This window comes from Bombina bombina, chromosome 1 (assembly GCF_027579735.1).
Source record: "Bombina bombina isolate aBomBom1 chromosome 1, aBomBom1.pri, whole genome shotgun sequence".
Classification (NCBI taxonomy): Eukaryota; Metazoa; Chordata; class Amphibia; order Anura; family Bombinatoridae; genus Bombina; species Bombina bombina.
Window position 1 is genome coordinate 652,576,152 of NC_069499.1, and position 22,569 is coordinate 652,598,720.

General features: G+C 41.4%; 1 protein-coding gene across 1 annotated transcript in view; it reads right to left on the reverse strand.

The window, feature by feature from the left end:
* Positions 1-22,569, reverse strand: part of THOC2 (THO complex subunit 2) — an 889,387-nt gene that overhangs the window by 778,126 nt on the left and 88,692 nt on the right. Inside the window, 2 exon segments of the mRNA XM_053699115.1 lie at positions 2,283-2,375; positions 2,463-2,629. Coding sequence (XP_053555090.1) covers positions 2,283-2,375; positions 2,463-2,629 — 260 coding nt within the window.

Consider the following 22,569-nt stretch of genomic DNA (forward strand, 5'->3'; position numbering starts at 1 on the left):
GATACCCGGTCTTTCCCATTCCCTTGCAATAATTTCCAAAATTCTCTTAGGAACCGGGAAAACATTGGAATAAGAAGGGACCTCTAAGTATCTGTCCATCTTACTCAATTTCTCTGGTGGGACCACAATAGAGTCACAGTCGTCCAGAGTCACTAAAACCTCTCGTAGCAAAAGACGGAGGGTGTTCAAGCTTAAACCTGAAGGACATGACGTCCAAATCTGTCGGAGGCAATGCACTTCCTTAGTCAGACAGTTCCCCCTCAGACAGGGCCTCCCTACCCCCCAATTCAGAGCCCTGGGAGGGTACATCGGAGATAGCCATCAAAGCATCAGAAGTCGCAGGGACCACATGGGCCTCTGTCCTACTGCGTTTGCCTTGTAAAGCTGGCAACTTAGATAAACCGTCTGAAAGAGTGGATGACATAACTGCAGCCATATCCTGCAGAGTGAATGAAGTGGACGCAGTTGAAGAACACGGCGTCACCTGAGCAGGCATTAAAGGTTGTGGCATACCCTGAGTCTCATCAGGCTGAGAAACATCCTTAGATATACTTGCATTAAAGAAAATTTGTTCTTTAAACTGTAAAGCCCTCTCAGTACATGAGGGACAAAAAGGAATAGGGATTGGCATCTAAACACATAGAACATGTACTTTCCTGAAGGTCAGTCATGACAAAAACCAGCAATAGCAATATTAGTCGTTTTTACTGTAATTAAAAATAAAAAGCAAACACTTTTAGAAAATTTGCTGAAAAAATAGTGTACTGTGTCTTTAAAATTTAAAGCCGTATAGGTTTTTACTGCTTCGCAATAAACATGCAACAACAGGGAAGCACCATAAGACTTTTAGTAGATGTTCCTGTATCTGTACAGTCTAACTATGCATAACGCCTTAGGGACTAAATTTAAGACTTGCACCTCACCATAGCTCTGCTGCGGCGCCTACCTGTCCCCACGAGTTACTGAATAGACCTCCGTGAACGGCACTCCTAAGACCGCTTGTGAGAATTGCAAACACAAGCTGACTTAGACCACACCGGAGCCTAGAGACATGCTGCCAAAAGTCAGGAAACGGATAGTAACTGCGCGTCTAAGCACGCAAAATGCTAAGCCCCGCCCATCGTGGGCGGAAATTAAGTCCCCGGCAACAGTAAGAACCGCATGGGAAATAAAAATGTCGGCATCAACGCAATCTATTTGAAAGAGTACCGTGAACCACCAATGTGCCCCCTTTAAAACAAAAACACACTCCCCTGTCCAACCATTAGTTTAGTGAAAGTTAAGGTTAGAACACTTGGGTAAAAGCTGCCACAATCTCCCAGCGTCAAGCCCACAATCTAAACATATCCACCGGGTTAATCCCTTATTAGGGCACTGATAGCACATGCTAAACTTCACCTAATAAAGAGGGGATACCCATGCACACAATTTTACCCTGTGCAAACTGATTACTCCTTCCCGGTATAGGGAATAAGTGCCAGTCTGAGATACTTCAGTCTCCCCAGAAGCAAATGACTGTACATACCTTAATGCTGAGCGCAGTATGAAGCTGTCCCACACAATGAAGATGTTCTTTTCATCACCTCCAGCAGATCTGTGAGGACAAACAGGGTCTTAGATAATATCTGCTAAGACCATCAGCAGGGCAGCAAACAATATGGGTGTCGCAGAAAGAATGAAAATCTCCCCAGTCCATTGCTAAAAAGCCTGTAGCTCTAGCCCAGAGAACAATAGCACACACTGGTACCATATAAAAATAATAAACTCTTGATTGAAGAATCTAAACTAACACCTCACTTTACCTCTTCCTATCACTAACATAGGCAAAGAGAATGACTGGAGTGGGAGGGAAGGGAGGAGCTATATATATATATATATATATATATATATATATATATATATATATATATATATATATATATATATATATATATATATATATATATATATATATATATATATATATACATATATATACATATATATATACAGTTTGCCTTCCAAAAGGAGATATATATATATATATATATATATATATATATATAGTTCTGCAGTGGTGCTCTTTGCCTCCTCCTGCTGACCAGGAGGTGATATCCCATAAGTAAGGATGAAATCCGTGGACTCGTATCTTGTAAAAGAAAGAACATATTTTTCCATTGATAGAGATTGGACAAATCTATAGATGATAAACTATAAAACAATTTGCTTTACAAGATAAACTCCTAACTCCAAACATATCAGATTATTATTAGTCCCCTTACATATAAGCAAGTGCAACTTACATGTACATATAGATCTTCCAGGTCAATTAGATTCTGCTGCAAAAGTATAGCTGCTACTCTGTACAAAGATAAAGGAGTCTCGCCATTGGGTTCCTGCAAAAGAAACACCAGCATTAGGAAATCTTTAGTTTTAAAGATAAAAATGCTTTGGTTTTTTTTTTAACTAACAGCTGTTTTTACCTGATAAAACTTGAATTTGAATCCAAGGATATGGCAAAGTGTTTGAGGTTCACACATACACATATAAGATTCAATTAAAGGTACAAAAAAATCATCATGTTCTGGTCGGCATTCATACACTTCCAAGATTATATCCAACACTCTATTGGGATCCAAGTTAAAGCATCCTACAAAAAGAAAAAGAAGCATATGAAAAAAAAAAAACATACACAGACACAAGAGGTGGGATATATAGAAACGGTATGACATAAAATATTTCACTTTTGCTGAAATATGCAATTCTTCATAATTTCAATATAAATTTAAAGTGACAGTATACACCTTAGTCATCTTAAAGTCTTACCTTAGATTAAGCTGCAAATAGCCTCCTTTACCCTATTTCATGCAGCAGGAACAGTAAAAAAGTTGTTTTAAAATGAATATTGTTTCTGGCCGCCAAGCTCCATCCACTGATGATATCATGATCTGAGCTGCATATGGCAGCCAATCACAAAAAGCTTACTAGTAGGATTCAACAGACTGTCAAAGCTATTCAGCAGAGTGCCTAGATGTAGCCCAGATCGTGATGTCATCAATAGGCGGAGCTTGGCAACCATTTCAAAGTGGCCCGAAACAATATTCATTTTAAATTAACTTTTTTAACTGCTGCATGATAAAGAAAAGGTGCAGGAGGATATTTGCAGCTTAAACTACAGTAAGACTTTAAAAAGGGACAGTCAAGTCCAAAATAAACTTTCATGATTTAAATAGGGCATGTAATTTTAAACAACATTCCGATTTACTTCTATCACCAATTTTGCTTTGTTCTCTTGGTATTCTTAGTTGAAAGTTAAACCTAGGTAGGCTGATATGCTAATTTCTTAGATCTTAAAGGCCGTCTCTAATCTTGATGCATTTTGACACTTTTTCACCACTAGAGAGCAGTAGTTTATGTGTGTTATAGATAACATTGAGCTCACGCACGTGAAGTTACTTAGAAGTCAGCACTGATTGGTTAAAATGCAAGTCTGTCAAAAGAACTGAAATAAGGGGGCAGTTTGCAGAGGCTTAGATACAAGGTAATCACAGAGGTAAAACATGTATTATTATAACTGTTAGTTATGCAAAACTGGGGAATGGGTAAAGGGATTATCCATCTTTTTAAACAACAAAAATTCTGGTGTCGACTGTCCCTTTAAAGAGCTTTAATAATATTTTTTCATGCAGAAATAGTTTAACCTCTTAAGGACATATGACGGAATTTTTCCGTCATAAAACAATTGAGCAAACTGAAAGCTGTGTCCTTAAAGGGTTAACATGGTTGATTGTTTTCACCTACAAAGCATGTAATTCCATATCATTAATAAACAGAGGGGGGAAAAATATTATACGGTATCATGAATTTAAAAATAGAATTTAAATCTTCTAATCTACTCCTGCTGATCCTTGAAAAGAAAGGTGATTACAAAAGACCTAAGTATGATTTGATATTCTCAGTAATTTATGTTAAGAAATATTAGAGCCAATTTTACACCATACACAGCTGTAAGCAACATGAAAAACAAAATTTATGCTTACCTAATAAATTTATTTCTCTTGTGATGTATCCAGTCCACAGATCATCCATTACTTGTGGGATATTCTCCTTCCCAACAGGAAGCTGCAAGAGGATCACCCACAGCAGAGCTGTCTATATAGCTCCTCCTCTAACTGTCACTCCCAGTCATTCGACCGAAGACAAGCAAGAGAAAGGAGAAACCATAGGGTGCAGTGGTGACTGTAGTTTAAAAATAAAACACACCTGCCTTAAAATGACAGGGCGGGCCGTGGACTGGATACACCAAAAGAGAAATAAATTTATCAGGTAAGCATAAATTTTGTTTTCTCTTGTAAGGTGTATCCAGTCCACGGATCATCCATTACTTGTGGGATACCAATACCAAAGCTATAGGACACGGATGAAGGGAGGGACAAGGCAGGTGCTTAAACGGAAGGCACCACTGCCTGCAAGACCTTTCTCCCAAAAATAGCCTCCGAAGAAGCAAAAGTATTGAATTTATAGAATTTTGAAAAAGTATGAAGCGAAGACCAAGTCGCCGCTTTACAAATCTGTTCAACAGAAGCCTCATTTTTAAAAGCCCATGTGGAAGCTACCGCTCTAGTAGAATGAGCTGTAATCCTTTCAGGAGGCTGCTGGCCAGCAGTCTCATAAGATAAGCGTATTATACTCCTTAGCCAAAAAGAGAAGTTAGCGAAGCCTTTTGGCCTCTCCTCTGTCCAGAGTAGACAACAAACAATGCAGATGTTTGACGAAAATCTTTAGTAGCTTGTAAATAAAACTTTAAAGCACGAACCACGTCAAGATTGTGTAAAAGACGTTCCTTCTTTGAAGAAGGATTAGGACACAGTGACGGTACAACAATCTCCTGATTGATATTTGTATTAGATACTACCTTAGGTAGAAAACCAGGTTTGGTACGTAACACTACCTTATCTGTATGAAAAATGAGATAAGGGGAATCACATTTTAAAGCAGATAACTCCGAAACTCTTCGAGCCGAGGAGATAGCTACTAAAAACAGAACTTTCCAAGATAAGAGCTTAATATCTATGGAATGCAAAGGTTCAAACAGAACCCATTGAAGAACCTTAAGAACTAAATTTAAACTCCAAGGCGGAGCAACGGGTTTAAACACAGGCTTGATTCTGACTAAAGCCGGACAAAACGCCTGCACGGCTGGAACCTCAGCCAGACGTTTGTGCAAAAGAATAGACAGAGCAGAAATCTGTCCCTTTAAGGAACTCGCTGACAAACCCTTCTCCAATCCATCTTGGAGAAAAACAGAATTTATGTTTACCTGATAAATTACTTTCTCCAACGGTGTGTCCGGTCCACGGCGTCATCCTTACTTGTGGGGATATTCTCTTCCCCAACAGGAAATGGCAAAGAGCCCAGCAAAGCTGGTCACATGATCCCTCCTAGGCTCCGCCTACCCCAGTCATTCGACCGACGTTAAGGAGGAATATTTGCATAGGAGAAACCATATGGTACCGTGGTGACTGTAGTTAAAGAAAATAAATTATCAGACCTGATTAAAAAAACCAGGGCGGGCCGTGGACCGGACACACCGTTGGAGAAAGTAATTTATCAGGTAAACATAAATTCTGTTTTCTCCAACATAGGTGTGTCCGGTCCACGGCGTCATCCTTACTTGTGGGAACCAATACCAAAGCTTTAGGACACGGATGAAGGGAGGGAGCAAATCAGGTCACCTAAATGGAAGGCACCACGGCTTGCAAAACCTTTCTCCCAAAAATAGCCTCAGAAGAAGCAAAAGTATCAAACTTGTAAAATTTGGTAAAAGTGTGCAGTGAAGACCAAGTCGCTGCCCTACATATCCGCTAGATGTACTAGGGGCCTCCTGAGTGGGCAAGACTCGTGTAGACGAAGGAGGGAATGATGCAGTACCATGCTTACTCCCCTCACTTGAGGAATCATCTTGGGCATCATTGTCATTGTCACATAAATCACATTTATTTAAATGAATAGGAATTCTGGCTTCCCCACATTCAGAACACAGTCTATCTGGTAGTTCAGACATGTTAAACAGGCATAAACTTGATAACAAGTACAAAAAACGTTTTAAAATAAAACCGTTACTGTCACTTTAAATTTTAAACTGAACACACTTTATTACTGCAAATGCGAAAAAACATGAAGGAATTGTTCAAAATTTACCAAATTTTCACCACAGTGTCTTAAAGCCTTAAAAGTATTGCACACCAAATTTGGAAGCTTTAACCCTTAAAATAACGGAACCGGAGCCGTTTTGAACTTAAACCCCTTTACAGTCCCTGGTATCTGCTTTGCTGAGACCCAACCAAGCCCCAAGGGGAATACGATACCAAATGACGCCTTCAGAAAGTCTTTTCTAAGTATCAGAGCTCCTCTCACATGCGACTGCATGCCATGCCTCTCAAAAACAAGTGCGCAACACCGGCGCGAAAATGAGGCTCTGCCTATGCTTTGGGAAAGCCCCTAAAGAATAAGGTGTCTAAAACAGTGCCTGCCGATATTATTATATCAAAATACCCAGATAAAATGATTCCTCAAGGCTAAATATGTGTTAATAATCAATCGATTTAGCCCAAAAAAAGTCTACAGTCTTAATAAGCCCTTTTTGAAGCCCTTATTTACAATCGTAATAAACATGGCTTACCGGATCCCAGAGGGAAAATGACAGCTTCCAGCATTACATCGTCTTGTTAGAATGTGTCATACCTCAAGCAGCAAGAGACTGCTCACTGTTCCCCCAACTGAAGTTAATTGCTCTCAACAGTCCTGTGTGGAACAGCCATGGATTTTAGTGACGGTTGCTAAAATCATTTTCCTCATACAAACAGAAATCTTCATCTCTTTTCTGTTTCTGAGTAAATAGTACATACCAGCACTATTTCAAAATAACAAACTCTTGATTGAATAATAAAAACTACAGTTAAACACTAAAAAACTCTAAGCCATCTCCGTGGAGATGTTGCCTGTACAACGGCAAAGAGAATGACTGGGGTAGGCGGAGCCTAGGAGGGATCATGTGACCAGCTTTGCTGGGCTCTTTGCCATTTCCTGTTGGGGAAGAGAATATCCCCACAAGTAAGGATGACGCCGTGGACCGGACACACCTATGTTGGAGAAAGATAATATCCTAGGAATCCTGACCTTACTCCATGAGTAACCCTTGGATTCACACCAATGAAGATATTTACACCATATCTTATGATAGATTTTCCTGGTGACAGGCTTTCGCGCCTGTATTAAGGTATCAATGACCGACTCGGAGAAACCACGCTTTGATAGAATCAAGCGTTCAATCTCCAAGCAGTCAGCCGCAGACAAATTAGATTTGGATGGACCCTGAAGTAGAAGGTCCTGTCTCAGAGGCAGAGTCCATGGTGGAAAGGATGACATGTCCACCAGATCTGCATACCAAGTCCTGCGTGGTCACGCAGGTGCTATCAAAATCACTGATGCTCTCTCCTGCTTGACCTTGGCAATCAGACGAGGGAGCAGAGGAAACGGAAACACATAAGCCAGGTTGAAGGACCAAGACGCTGCTAGAGCATCTATCAGCGCTGCTTTGGGATCCCTGGACCTGGATCCGTAACAAGGAAGCTTGGCGTTCTGGCGAGACGCCATGAGATCCAGTTCTGGTTTGCCCCAACGTTGAATCAACTGTGCAAACACCTCCGGATGGAGCTCCCACTCCCCCGGATGAAAAAAGTCTGTCGACTTAGAAAATCTGCCTCCCAGTTCTCTACTCCTGGGATATGGATAGCTGATAGGTGGCAAGAGTGAATCTCTGCCCATCGAATTATCTTTAAAACCTTCAACATCGCTAGGGAACTCCTTGTTCCCCCTTGATGGTTGATGTAAGCTACAGTCGTGATGTTGTCCGACTGAAATCTGATGAACCTCACTGCCGCTAGCTGAGGCCAAGCCTGAAGAGCATTGAATATCGCTCTTAGTTCCAGAATGTTTATCGGAAGGAGTGCCTCCTCCTGAGTCCACGACCCCTGAGCCTTCAGAGAGTTCCAGACTGCCCCCAGCCCAGAAGGCTGGCATCTGTTGTTACTATTGTCCAATCTGGCCTGCGGAAGGTCATACCTTTGGACAGATGGAGCCGAGATAGCAACCAGAGAAGAGAATCCCTGGTCTCCTGATCCAGATTTAGTAGAGGGGACAAATATGTGTAATCCGCATTCCACTGACTGAGCATGCAGAGTTGCAGCGGTCTGAGATGTAGGCGGGCAAACGGAACTATGTCCATTGCCGCTACCATTAAGCCGATTACTTCCATACACTGAGCCACCGAAGGGCGAGAAGTAGAATAAAGAACACAGCAGGAATTTAGAAGTTTTGACAACCTGGCCTCTGTCAGGTAAATCCTCATTTCTACAGAATCTATCAGAGTTCCCAGGAAGGAAACTCTTGTGAGAGGGGATAGAGAACTCTTCTTTTCGTTCACTTTCCACTCATGAGACCTCAGGAATGCCAGAACAATGTCCGTATGGGACTTGGCAATTTGGAAATTCGACGCCTGTATCAGAATGTCGTCTAAGTAAGGGGCTACTGCTATGCCCCGCGGCCTTAGGACCGCCAGAAGTGATCCCAGAACCTTCGTAAAGATTCTTGGTGCCGTAGCTAACCCAAAGGGAAGAGCCACAAACTGGTAATGCCTGTCTAGGAAGGCGAACCTGAGAAACCGATGATGATCTTTGTGTATCGGAATGTGAAGATAAGCATCCTTTAAATCCACGGTAGTCATGTATTGACCTTCCTGGATCATAGGTAGGATGGTTCGAATAGTCTCCATCTTGAAAGATGGGACCCTGAGAAATTTGTTTAGGATCTTGAGATCTAAGATTGGTCTGAAGGTTCCCTCTTTCTTGGGAACCACAAATAGATTTGAATAGAAGCCTTGCCCCTGTTCCTCCTATGGAACTGGGTGGATCACTCCCATAACTAGGAGGTCTTGAACACAATGTAAGAATGACTCTCTTTATCTGGTCTGCAGATAATTGTGAAAGGTGAAATCTTCCTATTGGGGAAGAAGCTTTGAAGTCCAGAAGATATCCCTGGGACACAATTTCCAACGCCCAGGGATCCTGGACATCTCTTGCCCAAGCCTGGGCGAAGAGAGAAAGTCTGCCCCATACTAAATCCGTTACCGGATCGGGGCCGATCTTTCATGCTGTCTTAGAGGCAGCAGCAGGCTTCTTGGCCTGTTTACCTTTGTTCCAAGCCTGGTTAGGTCTCCAGACCGGCTTGGACTGGGCAAAATTTCCCTCTTGTTTTGTATTAGAGGAAGTTGATGCCGCGCTCGTCTTAAAGTTTCGAAAGGCACGAAAATTAGTTTGTTTGGTCCTTAATTTGTTAGACCTATCCTGAGGAAGGGCATGACCTTTTCCTCCAGTAATATCAGAAATTATCTCCTTCAGTCCAGGCCCGAATAGGGTCTGCCCCTTGAAGGGAATGTTGAGAAGCGTAGACTTTGAAGTAACGTCAGCTGACCAGGATTTAAGCCATAGCGCCCTACGCGCCTGAATAGCAAAACCTGAGTTCTTAGCCGTTAGTTTAGTTAAATGAACAACGGCGTCAGAAACAAATGAATTGGCTAGCTTAAGCGCTTTAAGCTTGTCAAGTATATCATCCAATGGGGTTTCTACCTGTAAGGCCTCTTCCAGAGACTCAAACCAGAAGTCCGCAGCAGCAGTGACCAGGGCAATGCATGCAAGAGGCTGGAGAATAAAACCCTGTTGAATAAACATTTTCTTAAGGTAACCCTCTAACTTTTTATCCATTGAGTCTAGGAAAGCACAACTGTCCTCAACGGGGATAGCTGTACGCTTAGCTAGGGTAGAAACTGCTCCCTCCACCTTAGGGACCGTTTGCCATAAGTCCCGTGTAGCGGCATCTATTGGAAACATTTTCTTAAAAATAGGAGGGGGAGAGAACGGTACACCTGGTCTATCCCATTCCTTAGTAATAATTTCTGAAAACCTCTTAGGTATTGGAAAAACAGTGTAAACAGGTACTGCATAGTATTTATCCAATCTACACAATTTCTCTGGCACTATAATGGTGTCACATTCATCCAGAGTAGCTAAAACCTCCCTGAGCAAAACGCGGAGGTGTTCAAGCTTAAATTTAAATGTAGACATATCAGAATCAGATTGAAGCATCTTCCCCGAGTCAGAAAAATCACCCACAGATAGAAGCTCTCCTGACTCAGCTTCTGCATATTGTGAGGGGATATCAGACATAGCTACTAAAGCGTCAGAGTGCTCTGTATTTCTTCTAGCCCCAGAGCTGTCTCGCTTTCCTTGTAACCCTAGTAGTTTGGACAATACCGCTGTAAGGGTATGATCCATAACTGCCGCCATGTCTTGTAAAGTAAACGCCATGGGCGCGCTAGATGTACTTGGCGCCTTTTGAGCGGGTGTTCCTTGAGCGGGAGTCAAAGGTTCTGACACGTGGGGCGAGTTAGTCGGCATAACTTCTCCCTTGTCAATTTCCTCTGGTGATAAATCTTTTAAATAGAAAGAGTCTCTACATAAGCGCCAACTGACACCACTCTGCCCGGAAGATGGTGAATCCCTAGCTGTCACCAGTGATAAATGAATCAGAAAAAAAGTGAAAGAACCAGGCGCCAACTAACGAAGGCTTGGTGAAAAATGAGAGTAAAATAACAGAAGTTTAATGCTAAATTAATAACATGTATAGATACAATTAATACAATAAAATTACAATAAAATTCCTAGTCTGTGGATCCAAGACTTCTTACAATATAAAAATATATGACAATGCAATAATCAATACAATGGAAAATGTATGTGAGATTCAACGTTAATAAAATCCTGGTAGAGGAGATAGAAGAGTTTTCTCAAAAAATATATGTGTGTATTCTACTGTACTTTTAGATACAACCTTGCTGCAATCAAAGGTTATACAAAATAGTCCATATACATACACATACATTTTCCATTGTATTGATTATTCCATTATACTGAACATCAACTTATGGACTATTTTGTATAACCTTTGATTGCAGCAAGGTTGTATCTAAAAGTACAGTAGAATACACATATATTTTTTGAGAAAACTCTTCTATCTCCTCTACCAGGATTTTATTAACGTTGAATCTCACATACATTTTCCATTGTATTGATTATTGCATTGTCATATATTTTTATATTGTAAGAAGTCTTGGATCCACAGACTAGGAATTTTATTGTAATTTTATTGTATTAATTGTATCTATACATGTTATTAATTTAGCATTAAACTTCTGTTATTTTACTCTCATTTTTCACCAAGCCTTCGTTAGTTGGCGCCTGGTTCTTTCACTTTTTTCTGATAAATCTTTTAAAGACAGAATATGATCTTTATAACAAAGTAAAATCAGTACATTTGTTACACATTCTAAGAGGGGGTTCCACAATGGCTTCTAAACATAATGAACAAGGAGTTTCCTCTATGTCAGACATGTTTAACAGACTAGCAATGAGACCAGCAAAGCTTGGAAAACACTTTGATAAATGTAAACAAGCAAAAAATAAAAACGGTACTGTGCCTTTAAGAGAAACAAAAAATGTCAGAAATTGAAAAACAGTGATAAAAAGCAGTAAATCTTACGAAATTTTAACAGTGTGTATAATAGGCTAACAGAGCATTGCACCCACTTGCAAATGGATGATTAACCCCTTAGTTTCAAAACCGGATCAAAAAAATGATAAACGTTTTTCAACAGTCACAACAAACTGCCACAGCTCTGCTGTGGCCCTACCTGCCCATACAACGACTTTGGAAGGCATAAAAACCCTTTAAAGAGGTCCTAAGTGTTCAGGGGACTCCTTCAGGGAAACTGGATGTCTCAAGCTGCAAAATCTAATGCGCATTTAGGCGCGAAAATAGGCCCCTCCCAACCTGTATTCACAGTGAGAGGGCCTAACAAAACTAATCCTAGGCAAAATCTAGCCAGCCATGTGGAAAAAACTGGGCCCCAATAAAGTTTTATCACCAATATGTATAAAAAACGTTTAAACACTTCCAGCAAACGTTTTATTTTTCAGTAATGTGAGAAAGTAATAAGAATATTACCCTTTACAGCAAGCATGATACTAGTCGTTATTAAATCACTGTAATCAGGCTTACCTTAAATAAATCCGATATTAACAGCATTTTCTAGCATATTCATTTCTCTAGAAAAATTTAAACTGCACATACCTCATAGCAGGAGACCCTGAACGCCATTCCCCCAGCTGAAGTTACCTCTCTCTTCAGTTATTTGTGAGAACAGCAATGGATCTTAGTTACAACCTGCTAAGATCATCAAAGACCACAGGCAGACTCTTCTTCAACTTCTGCCTGAGGCTAAAATAGTACAACTCCGGTACCATTTGAAAATAACAAACTTTTGATTGAAGATAAACTAAATAAATTCACCACATCTCTCTAGCTACTTCCTTTCTTGTCTAGAGCTGCAAGAGAATGACTGGGAGTGGCAGTTAGAGGAGGAGCTATATAGACAGCTCTGCTGTGGGTGATCCTCTTGCAGCTTCCTGTTGGGAAGGAGAATATCCCACAAGTAATGGATGATCCGTGGACTGGATACACCTTACAAGAGAAACATTTGCCTTCTGTGTACATGCCAGTGATATCTACCAGGTTTAAAGGGACAGTTTAGTCAAAATTAAACTTTCATGATTCAGATATGGCACGTCATTTTAAACAACTTTTCAATTTACTTTTATCAACAAATTTGCTTTGTTCTCTTGGTATGCTTAGTGAAAGCTAAACCCAGGTAGGCTTGTATGCTAATTTCTAAGCCCTTGAAGGCCGCCTGAATGCATATTACAGTTTTTCACAGCTACAGGGCGTTGGTTCAAGAGTACTATATAGATAACATTGTGCTCACGCACTTTGAATGACTTATGAGAGGGCACCGATTGGCTAAAATGGATGTTTGTCAAAGGAACTGAAATAAGGGGGCAGTCTGCAGAGGCTTAGAAACAAGGTAATAGAGGTAAAAAGTATATTTATAGTCATTTTGGTTATACAAAACTGGGGAATGAGTAATAAAACAGAATTTATGCTTACCTGATAAATTACTTTCTCCAACGGTGTGTCCGGTCCACGGCGTCATCCTTACTTGTGGGATATCTCTTCCCCAACAGGAAATGGCAAAGAGTCCCAGCAAAGCTGGCCATATAGTCCCTCCTAGGCTCCGCCCACCCCAGTCATTCTCTTTGCCGTTGCACAGGCAACATCTCCACGGACAGGAGGAAATGTATATAGGAGAAACCATATGGTACCGTGGTGACTGTAGTTAGAGAAAATAATTCATCAGACCTGATTAAAAAACCAGGGCGGGCCGTGGACCGGACACACCGTTGGAGAAAGTAATTTATCAGGTAAGCATAAATTCTGTTTTCTCCAACATTGGTGTGTCCGGTCCACGGCGTCATCCTTACTTGTGGGAACCAATACCAAAGCTTTAGGACACGGATGAAGGGAGGGAGCAAATCAGGTCACCTAAATGGAAGGCACCACGGCTTGCAAAACCTCTCTCCCAAAAATAGCCTCCGAAGAAGCAAAAGTATCAAATTTGTAAAATTTGGCAAAAGTGTGCAGTGAAGACCAAGTCGCTGCCTTACATATCTGGTCAACAGAAGCCTCGTTCTTGAAGGCCCATGTGGAAGCCACAGCCCTAGTGGAGTGAGCTGTGATTCTTTCAGGAGGCTGCCGTCCGGCAGTCTCATAAGCCAATCAGATGATGCTTTTAAGCCAAAAGGAAAGAGAGGTAGAAGTCGCTTTTTAAACTCTCCTTTTACCAGAATAAACAACAAACAAGGAAGATGTTTGTCTGAAATCTTTTGTAGCCTCTAAATAGAATTTTAGAGCACGGACTACGTCCAAATTGTGTAACAAACGTTCCTTCTTTGAAACTGGATTCGGACATAAAGAAGGTACAACTATCTCCTGGTTAATATTTTTGTTAGAAACAACCTTAGGAAGAAAACCAGGCTTAGTACGCAAAACCACCTTATCTGCATGGAACACCAGATAGGGCAGAGAACACTGCAGAGCAGATAACTCTGAAACTCTTCTAGCAGAAGAAATTGCAACCAAAAACAAAACTTTCCAAGATAGTAACTTAATATCTATGGAATGTAAAGGTTCAAACGGAACCCCTTGAAGAACTGAAAGAACTAGATTTAGACTCCAGGGAGGAGTCAAAGGTCTGTAAACAGGCTTGATCCTAACCAGAGCCTGAACAAATGCTTGAATATCTGGCACAGCTGCCAGTCTTTTGTGTAGTAAGATAGATAAAGCAGAGATCTGTCCCTTTAGAGAACTTGCAGATAATCCTTTCTCCAAACCTTCTTGTAGAAAGGAGAGAATCTTAGGAATTTTTATCTTATTCCATGGGAACCCTTTGGATTCACACCAACAGATATATCTTTTCCATATTTTATGGTAAATCTTTCTAGTTACCGGTTTTTCTGGCCTGAACCAGAGTATCTATCACAGAATCTGAAAACCCACGCTTCGATAGAATCAAGCGTTCAATCTCCAAGCCGTCAGCTGGAGGGAGACCAGATTTGGATGTTCGAATGGACCCTGAACAAGAAGGTCCTGTCTCAAAAGGTAGCTTCCATGGTGGAACCGATGACATATTCACCAGGTCTGCATACCAAGTCCTGCGTGGCCACGCAGGAGCTATCAAGATCACCGAGGCCCTCTCCTGATTGATCCTGGCTACCAGCCTGGGAATGAGAGGAAACGGTGGAAATACATAAGCTAGGTTGAAGGTCCAAGGTGCTACTAGTGCATCTACTAGAGTCGCCTTGGGATCCCTGGATCTGGACCCGTAGCAAGGAACCTTGAAGTTCTGACGAGACGCCATCAGATCCATGTCTGGAATGGCCCCATAATTGAGTTATTTGGGCAAAGATCTCCAGATGGAGTTCCCACTCCCCCGGATGGAATGTCTGACGACTCAGAAAATCGCCTCCCAGTTTTCACACACTGGGATGTGGATCGCAGACAGGTGGCAGGAGTGATCCTCCGCCCATTGAATTATTTTGGTCACTTCTTTCATCGCCAGGGAACTCCTTGTTCCCCCCTGATGATTGATATACGCAACGGTCGTCATGTTGTCTGATTGGAACCTTATGAATCTGGCCTTTGCTAGTTGAGGCCAAGCTCTGAGAGCATTGAATATCGCTCTCAGTTCCAGAATGTTTTATCGGGAGAAGAGACTCTTCCCGAGACCATAGACCCTGAGCTTTCAGGGATTCCCAGACCGCGCCCCAGCCCACTAGACTGGCGTCGGTCGTGACAATGACCCACTCTGGTCTGCGGAAGCTCATTCCCTGGGACAGATGGTCCAGGGTCAGCCACCAACGGAGTGAATCTCTGGTCTTCTGATCTACTTGAATCATTGGAGACAAGTCTGTATAGTCCCCATTCCACTGTTTGAGCATGCACAGTTGTAATGGTCTTAGATGAATTCGTGCAAAAGGAACTATGTCCATTGCTGCGACCATCAACCCTACTACTTCCATGCACTGTGATATGGAAGGACGAGGAACAGAATGAAGAACTTGACAAGTGCTTAGAAGTTTTGACTTTCTGACCTCTGTCAGAAAAATCCTCATTTCTAAGGAATCTATTCTATGTTCACCTTCCATCCGTGTGATCTGAGAAAGGCCAGAACGATGTCTGTATGAGCCTTTGCTTTTGACAGGGACGACGCTTGTATTAGAATGTCGTCCAAGTAAGGTACTACTGCAATGCCGCTCGGTCTTAGAACCGCTAGAAGGGACCCTAGTACCTTTGTGAAAATCCTTGGAGCAGTGGCTAACCCGAATGGGAGGGCCACAAACTGGTAATGCTTGTCCAGAAAAGCGAACCTTAGGAACTGATAATGTTCTTTGTGGATAGGAATATGTAGGTACGCATCCTTTAGATCCACGGTAGTCATAAATTGACTTTACTGGATAGTGGGTAGAATCGTTCGAATGGTTTCCATCTTTAACGATGGTACCCTGAGAAATTTGTTTAGGATCTTCAAATCCAAAATTGGTCTGAAAGTTCCCTCTTTTTGGGAACTACGAACAGATTGGAATAAAATACCATTCCTTGTTCCTTTATTGGAACTGGGTGTATCACTCCCATCTTTAACAGGTCTTCTACACAATGTAAGAACGCCTGTCTCTTTATTTGGTTTGAGGATAAGTGAGACATGTGGAACCTTCCCCTTGGGGGTAGTTCCCTGAATTCCAGGAGATAAACCCTGAGAAACTATTTCTAGCGCCCAGGGATCCTGAACATCTCTTGCCCAAGCCTGAGCAAAGAGAGAGAGTCTGCCCCCCACTAGATCCGGTCCCGGATCGGGGGCTACTCCTTCATGCTGTTTTGTTAGCAGCGGCAGGCTTCTTGGCCTGTTTACCCTTGTTCCAGCCTTGCATCGGTTTCCAGGCTGGTTTGGGTTGAGAGGCATTACCCTCTTGCTTAGAGGATGCAGAATTAGAGGCCGGTCCGTTCCTGAAATTGCAAAAGGAACGAAAATTAGACTTATTTTTGGCCTTGAAAGGCCTATCTTGTGGAAGGGCTTGGCCCTTTCCCCCAGTGATGTCTGAAATAATCTCTTTCAATTCTGGTCCAAATAGAGTTTTACCTTTGAAAGGGATGTTAAGCAAATTTGTCTTGGATGACACATCCGCTGACCAAGACTTTAGCCAAAGCGCTCTGCGCGCCACGATAGCAAACCCTGAATTTTTCGCCGCTAATCTAGCTAATTGCAAAGCGGGCATCTAAAATAAAAGAGTTAGCCAACTTAAGTGCGTGAACTCTGTCCATAACCTCCTCATATGGAGTCTCTCTACTAAGCGAGTTTTCTAGTTCCTCGAACCAGAACCACGCTGCTGTAGTGACAGGAACAATGCACGAAATGGGGTGTAGAAGGTAACCTTGCTGTACAAAAATCTTTTTAAGCAAACCCTCCAATTTTTTATCCATAGGATCTTTGAAAACACAACTATCTTCGATAGGAATAGTAGTGCGTTTGTTTAGAGTAGAAACTGCCCCCCGTCGACCTTAGGGACTGTCTGCCATAAGTCCTTTCTGGGGTCGACCATAGGAAATAATTTCTTAAATATAGGGGGGGAAACAAAAAGGTATGCCGGGCTTTTCCCACTCCTTATTTACTATGTCCGCCACCCCGCTTGGGTATAGGAAAAGCGTCGGGGTGCACCGGAACCTCTAGGAACTTGTCCATCTTGCATAATTTCTCTGGAATGACCAAGTTGTCACAATCATCCAGAGTAGATAACACCTCCTTAAGCAGTGCGCGGAGATGTTCTAATTTAAATTTAAATGTCACAACATCAGGTTCAGCTTGTTGAGAAATTTTTTCCTGAATCTGAAATTTCCCCATCTGACAAAACCTCCCTCATGGCCCCTTCAGATAGGTGTGAGGGTATGACAGAACAATTATCATCAGCGCCCTCCTGCTCTTCAGTGTTTAAAACAGAGCAATCGCGCTTTCTCTGATAAGTAGGCATTTTGGATAAAATATTTGCTATGGAGTTATCCATTACAGCCGTTAATTGTTGCATGGTAATAAGCATTGAGGCACTAGATGTACTAGGGGCCTCCTGTGTGGGCAAAACTGGTGTAGACACAGTAGGAGATGATGTAGTATCATGTTTACTCCCCTCATCTGAGGAATCATCTTGGGCAATTTCATTATCTGTGGCAGTACTGCCCTTACTTTGTTTGGACGCTATGGCACAATTATCACATAAATTTAAATGGGGAGACACATTGGCTTTCATACATATAGAACATAGCTTATCCGAAGGCACAGACATGTTAAACAGGCTTAAACTTGTCAACAAAGCACAAAAAAAAAACGTTTTAAAACAAAACCGTTACTGTCTCTTTAAATTTTAAACAGAAAACACTTTATTACTGAATATGTGAAAAAGTATGAAGGAATTGTTCAAAAATTACCAAAATTTCACCACAGTGTCTTAAAGCATTAAGAGTATTGCACACCAAATTTCAGAGCGTTAAACCGGAGCCGTTTACAAATTTAACCCCTATACAGTCCCAGCTATAGCCTTTGCTGAGACCCAACCAAGCCCAGAGGGGAATACGATACCAATTGACGCCTTCTAGAAGCTTTTCCAGCAAATTTCAGATCCTCACACATGCATCTGCATGCCCTGCTCTCAAAAAACAACTGTGCAGTAATGGGCGCGAAAATGAGGCTCAGTCTACAACTAGGAAGGCCCCCTGACTGGAAAAGGTGTCTAACATAGTGCCTGCCGTTTAATAAACGTTCCCCAAGTTTATAAATGCGAATTGTCAGCATAAATATGAATAACATGCCCAAATAAAGCAATCGATTTAGCCCATAAAAATGTCTACCAGTTTTTTAGCCCATATTAAGCCCTTTATTCTGTTTGTTTGACTAAGAAAATGGCTTACCGGTCCCCATGAGGGGAAAATGACAGCCTTCCAGCATTACATGGTCTTGTTAGAAATATGGCTAGTCATACCTTAAGCAGAAAAGTCTGCTAACTGTTTCCCCCAACTGAAGTTACTTCATCTCAACAGTCCTATGTGGAAACAGCAATCAATTTTAATTACTGTCTGCTAAAAATCATCTTCCTCTCACAAACAGAAATCTTCATCCTTTTCTGTTTCAGAGTAAATAGTACATACCAGCAACTATTTTAAAATAAACACTTGATAGAAGAATAAAAACTACATTTAAACACCAAAAAACTCTTAACCATCTCCGTGGAGATGTTGCCTGTGCAACGGCAAAGAGAATGACTGGGGTGGGCGGAGCCTAGGAGGGACTATATGGCCAGCTTTGCTGGGACTTTTTGCCATTTCCTGTTGGGGAAGAGATATCCCACAAGTAAGGATGACGCCGTGGACCGGACACACCAATGTTGGAGAAAGGGGTATTCTATCCTTTTTAAACAATAAAAATCTGTGGTAGACTGTCCCTTTAAGAGCATGCACAGTTGACCAAACAAAGCCTGCTGGTAACATTGCGCATAGCATACAAAAGGTTACTAGCCGTATTTTAAATGGTAAGGATGGTAACAGGCTCCAGAAAAACATAATTTATGTAAGAACTTACCTGATAAATTCATTTCTTTCATATTAGCAAGAGTCCATGAGCTAGTGACGTATGGGATATACATTCCTACCAGGAGGGGCAAAGTTTCCCAAACCTCAAAAATGCCTATAAAATACACCCCTCACCACACCCACAATTCAGTTTAACGAATAGCCAAGAAGTGGGTGATAAAAAAGTGCGAAAGCATATAAAATAAGGAATTGGAATAATTGTGCTTTATACAAAAATCATAACCACCCCAAAAAAAGGGCGGGCCTCATGGACTCTTGCTAATATGAAAGAAATTTATTTATCAGGTAAGTTCTTACATAAATTATGTTTTCTTTCATGTAATTAGCAAGAGTCCATGAGCTAGTGACGTATGGGATAATGATTACCCAAGATGTGGATCTTTCCACGCAAGAGTCACTAGAGAGGGAGGGATAAAATAAAGACAGCCAATTCCTGCTGAAAATAATCCACACCCAAAATAAAGTTTAATGAAAAACATAAGCAGAAGATTCAAACTGAAACCGCTTCCTGAAGTACTTTTCTACCAAAAACTGCTTCAGAAGAAGAAAATACATCAAAATGGTAGAATTTAGTAAAAGTATGCAAAGAGGACCAAGTTGCTGCTTTGCAAATCTGATCAATCGAAGCTTCATTCCTAAACGCCCAGGAAGTAGAAACTGACCTAGTAGAATGAGCTGTAATCCTTTGAGGCGGAGTTTTACCCGACTCAACATAGGCAAGATGAATTAAAGATTTCAACCAAGATGCCAAAGAAATGGCAGAAGCTTTCTGGCCTTTTCTAGAACCAGAAAAGATAACAAATAAACTAGAAGTCTTTCGGAAAGACTTAGTAGCTTCAAACATAATATTTCAAAGCTCTAACAACATCCAAAGAATGCAATGATTTCTCCTTAGAATTCTTAGGATTAGGACATAAAGAAGGAACCACAATTTCTCTACTAATGTTGTTAGAATTCACAACTTTAGGTAAAAATTCAAAAGAAGTTCGCAACACTAGCCTTATCCTGATGAAAAATCAGAAAAGGAGACTCACAAGAAAGAGCAGATAATTCAGAAACTCTTCTGGCAGAAGAGATTGCCAAAAGGAACAAAACTTTCCAAGAAAGTAATTTAATGTCCAATGAATGCATAGGTTCAAACGGAGGAGCTTGAAGAGCCCCCAGAACCAAATTCAAACTCCAAGGAGGAGAAATTGACTTAATGACAGGTTTTATACGAACCAAAGCTTGTACAAAACAATGAATATCAGGAAGATTAGCAATCTTTCTGTGAAAAAGAACAGAAAGAGCAGAGATTTGTCCTTTCAAAGAACTTGCGGATAAACCTTTATCTAAACCATCCTGAAGAAAACTGTAAAATTCTCGGAATTCTAAAAGAATGCCAAGAAAAATGATGAGAAAGACCACCAAGAAATATAAGTCTTCCAGACTCTATAATATATCTCTCTGGATACAGATTTACGAGCCTGTAACATAGTATTAATCACAGAGTCAGAGAAACCTCTTTGACCAAGAATCAAGCGTTCAATCTCCATACCTTTAAATTTAAGGATTTGAGATCCTGATGGAAAAAAAGGACCTTGCGACAGAAGGTCTGGTCGTAGCGGAAGAGTCCACGGATGGCAAGAGGCCATCCGGACAAGATCCACTTACCAAAACCTGTGAGGCCATGCCGGAGCTACCAGCAGAAACAAACGAGCATTCCTTCAGAATCTTGGAGATTACTCTTGGAAGAAGAACTAGAGGTGGAAAGATATAAGCAGGATGATACTTTCCAAGGAAGTGATAATGCATCCACTGCTTCCGCCTGAGGATCCCGGGATCTGGACAGATACCTGGGAAGTTTCTTGTTTAGATGAGACGCCATCAGATCTATTTCTGGAAGCTCCCACATTTGAACAATCTGAAGAAATACCTCTGGGTGAAGAGACCATTCGCCCGGATGCAACGTTTGGCGACTGAGATAATCCGCTTCCCAATTGTCTACACCTGGGATATGAACACAGAGATTAGACAGGAGCTGGATTCCGCCCAAACCAGAATTCGAGATACTTCTTTCATAGCCAGAGGACTGTGAGTCCCTCCTTGATGATTGATGTATGCCACAGTAGGGGACATTGTCTGTCTGAAAACAAATGAACGATTCTCTCTTCAGAAGAGGCCAAGACTGAAGAGCTCTGAAAATTGCACGGAGTTCCAAAATATTGATCGGTAATCTCACCTCCTGAGATTCCCAAACTCCTTGTGCCGTCAGAGATCCCCACACAGCTCCCCAACCTGTGAGACTTGCATCTGTTGAAATTACAGTCCAGGTCGAAGCACAAAAGAAGCCCCCTGAATTAAACGATGGTGATCTGTCCACCACGTTAGAGAGTGTCGTACAATCGGTTTTAAAGATATTAATTGAGATATCTTTGTGTAATCCTTGCACCACTGATTCAGCATACAGAGCTGAAGAGGTCGCATGTGAAAACGAGCAAAGGGGGATCGCGTCCGATGCAGCAGTCATAAGACCTAGAATTTCCATGCATAAGGCTACCGAAGGGAATGATTGTGACTGAAGGTTTCGACAAGCTGAAATCAATTTTAGACGTCTCTTGTCTGTTAAAGACAGAGTCATGGACACTGAATCTATCTGGAAACCCAGAAAGGTTACCCTTGTCTGAGGAATCAATGAACTTTTTTGGTGAATTGATCCTCCAACCATGATCTTGAAGAAACAACACAAGTCGATTCGTATGAGATTCTGCTAAATGTAAAGACTGAGCAAGTACCAAGATATCGTCCAAATAAGGAAATACCACAATACCCTGTTCTCTGATTACAGACAGAAGGGCACCGAGAACCTTTGTAAAAATTCTTGGAGCTGTAGCTAGGCCAAATGGCAGAGCCACAAACTGGTAATGCTTGTCCAGAAAAGAGAATCTCAGGAACTGATAATGATCTGGATGAATTGGAATATGCAGATATGCATCCTGTAAATCTATTGTGGACATAAAATGCCCTTGCTGAACAAAAGGCAAGATAGTCCTTACAGTTACCATTTTGAACGTTGTATCCTTACATAACGATTCAATATTTTTAGATCCAGAACTGGTCTGAAGGAATTCTCCTTCTTTGGTACAATGAAGAGATTTGAATAAAACCCCATCCCCCTGTTCCAGAACTGGAACTGGCATAATTACTCCAGCCAACTCTAGATCTGAAACACAATTCAGAAATGCTTGAGCTTTCACTGGATTTACTGGGACAACGGGAAAGAAAAAATCTCTTTGCAGGAGGTCTCATCTTGAAACCAATTCTGTACCCTTCTGAAACAATGTTCTGAATCCAAAGATTGTGAACAGAATTGATCCAAATTTCTTTGAAAAAAACGTAACCTGCCCCCTA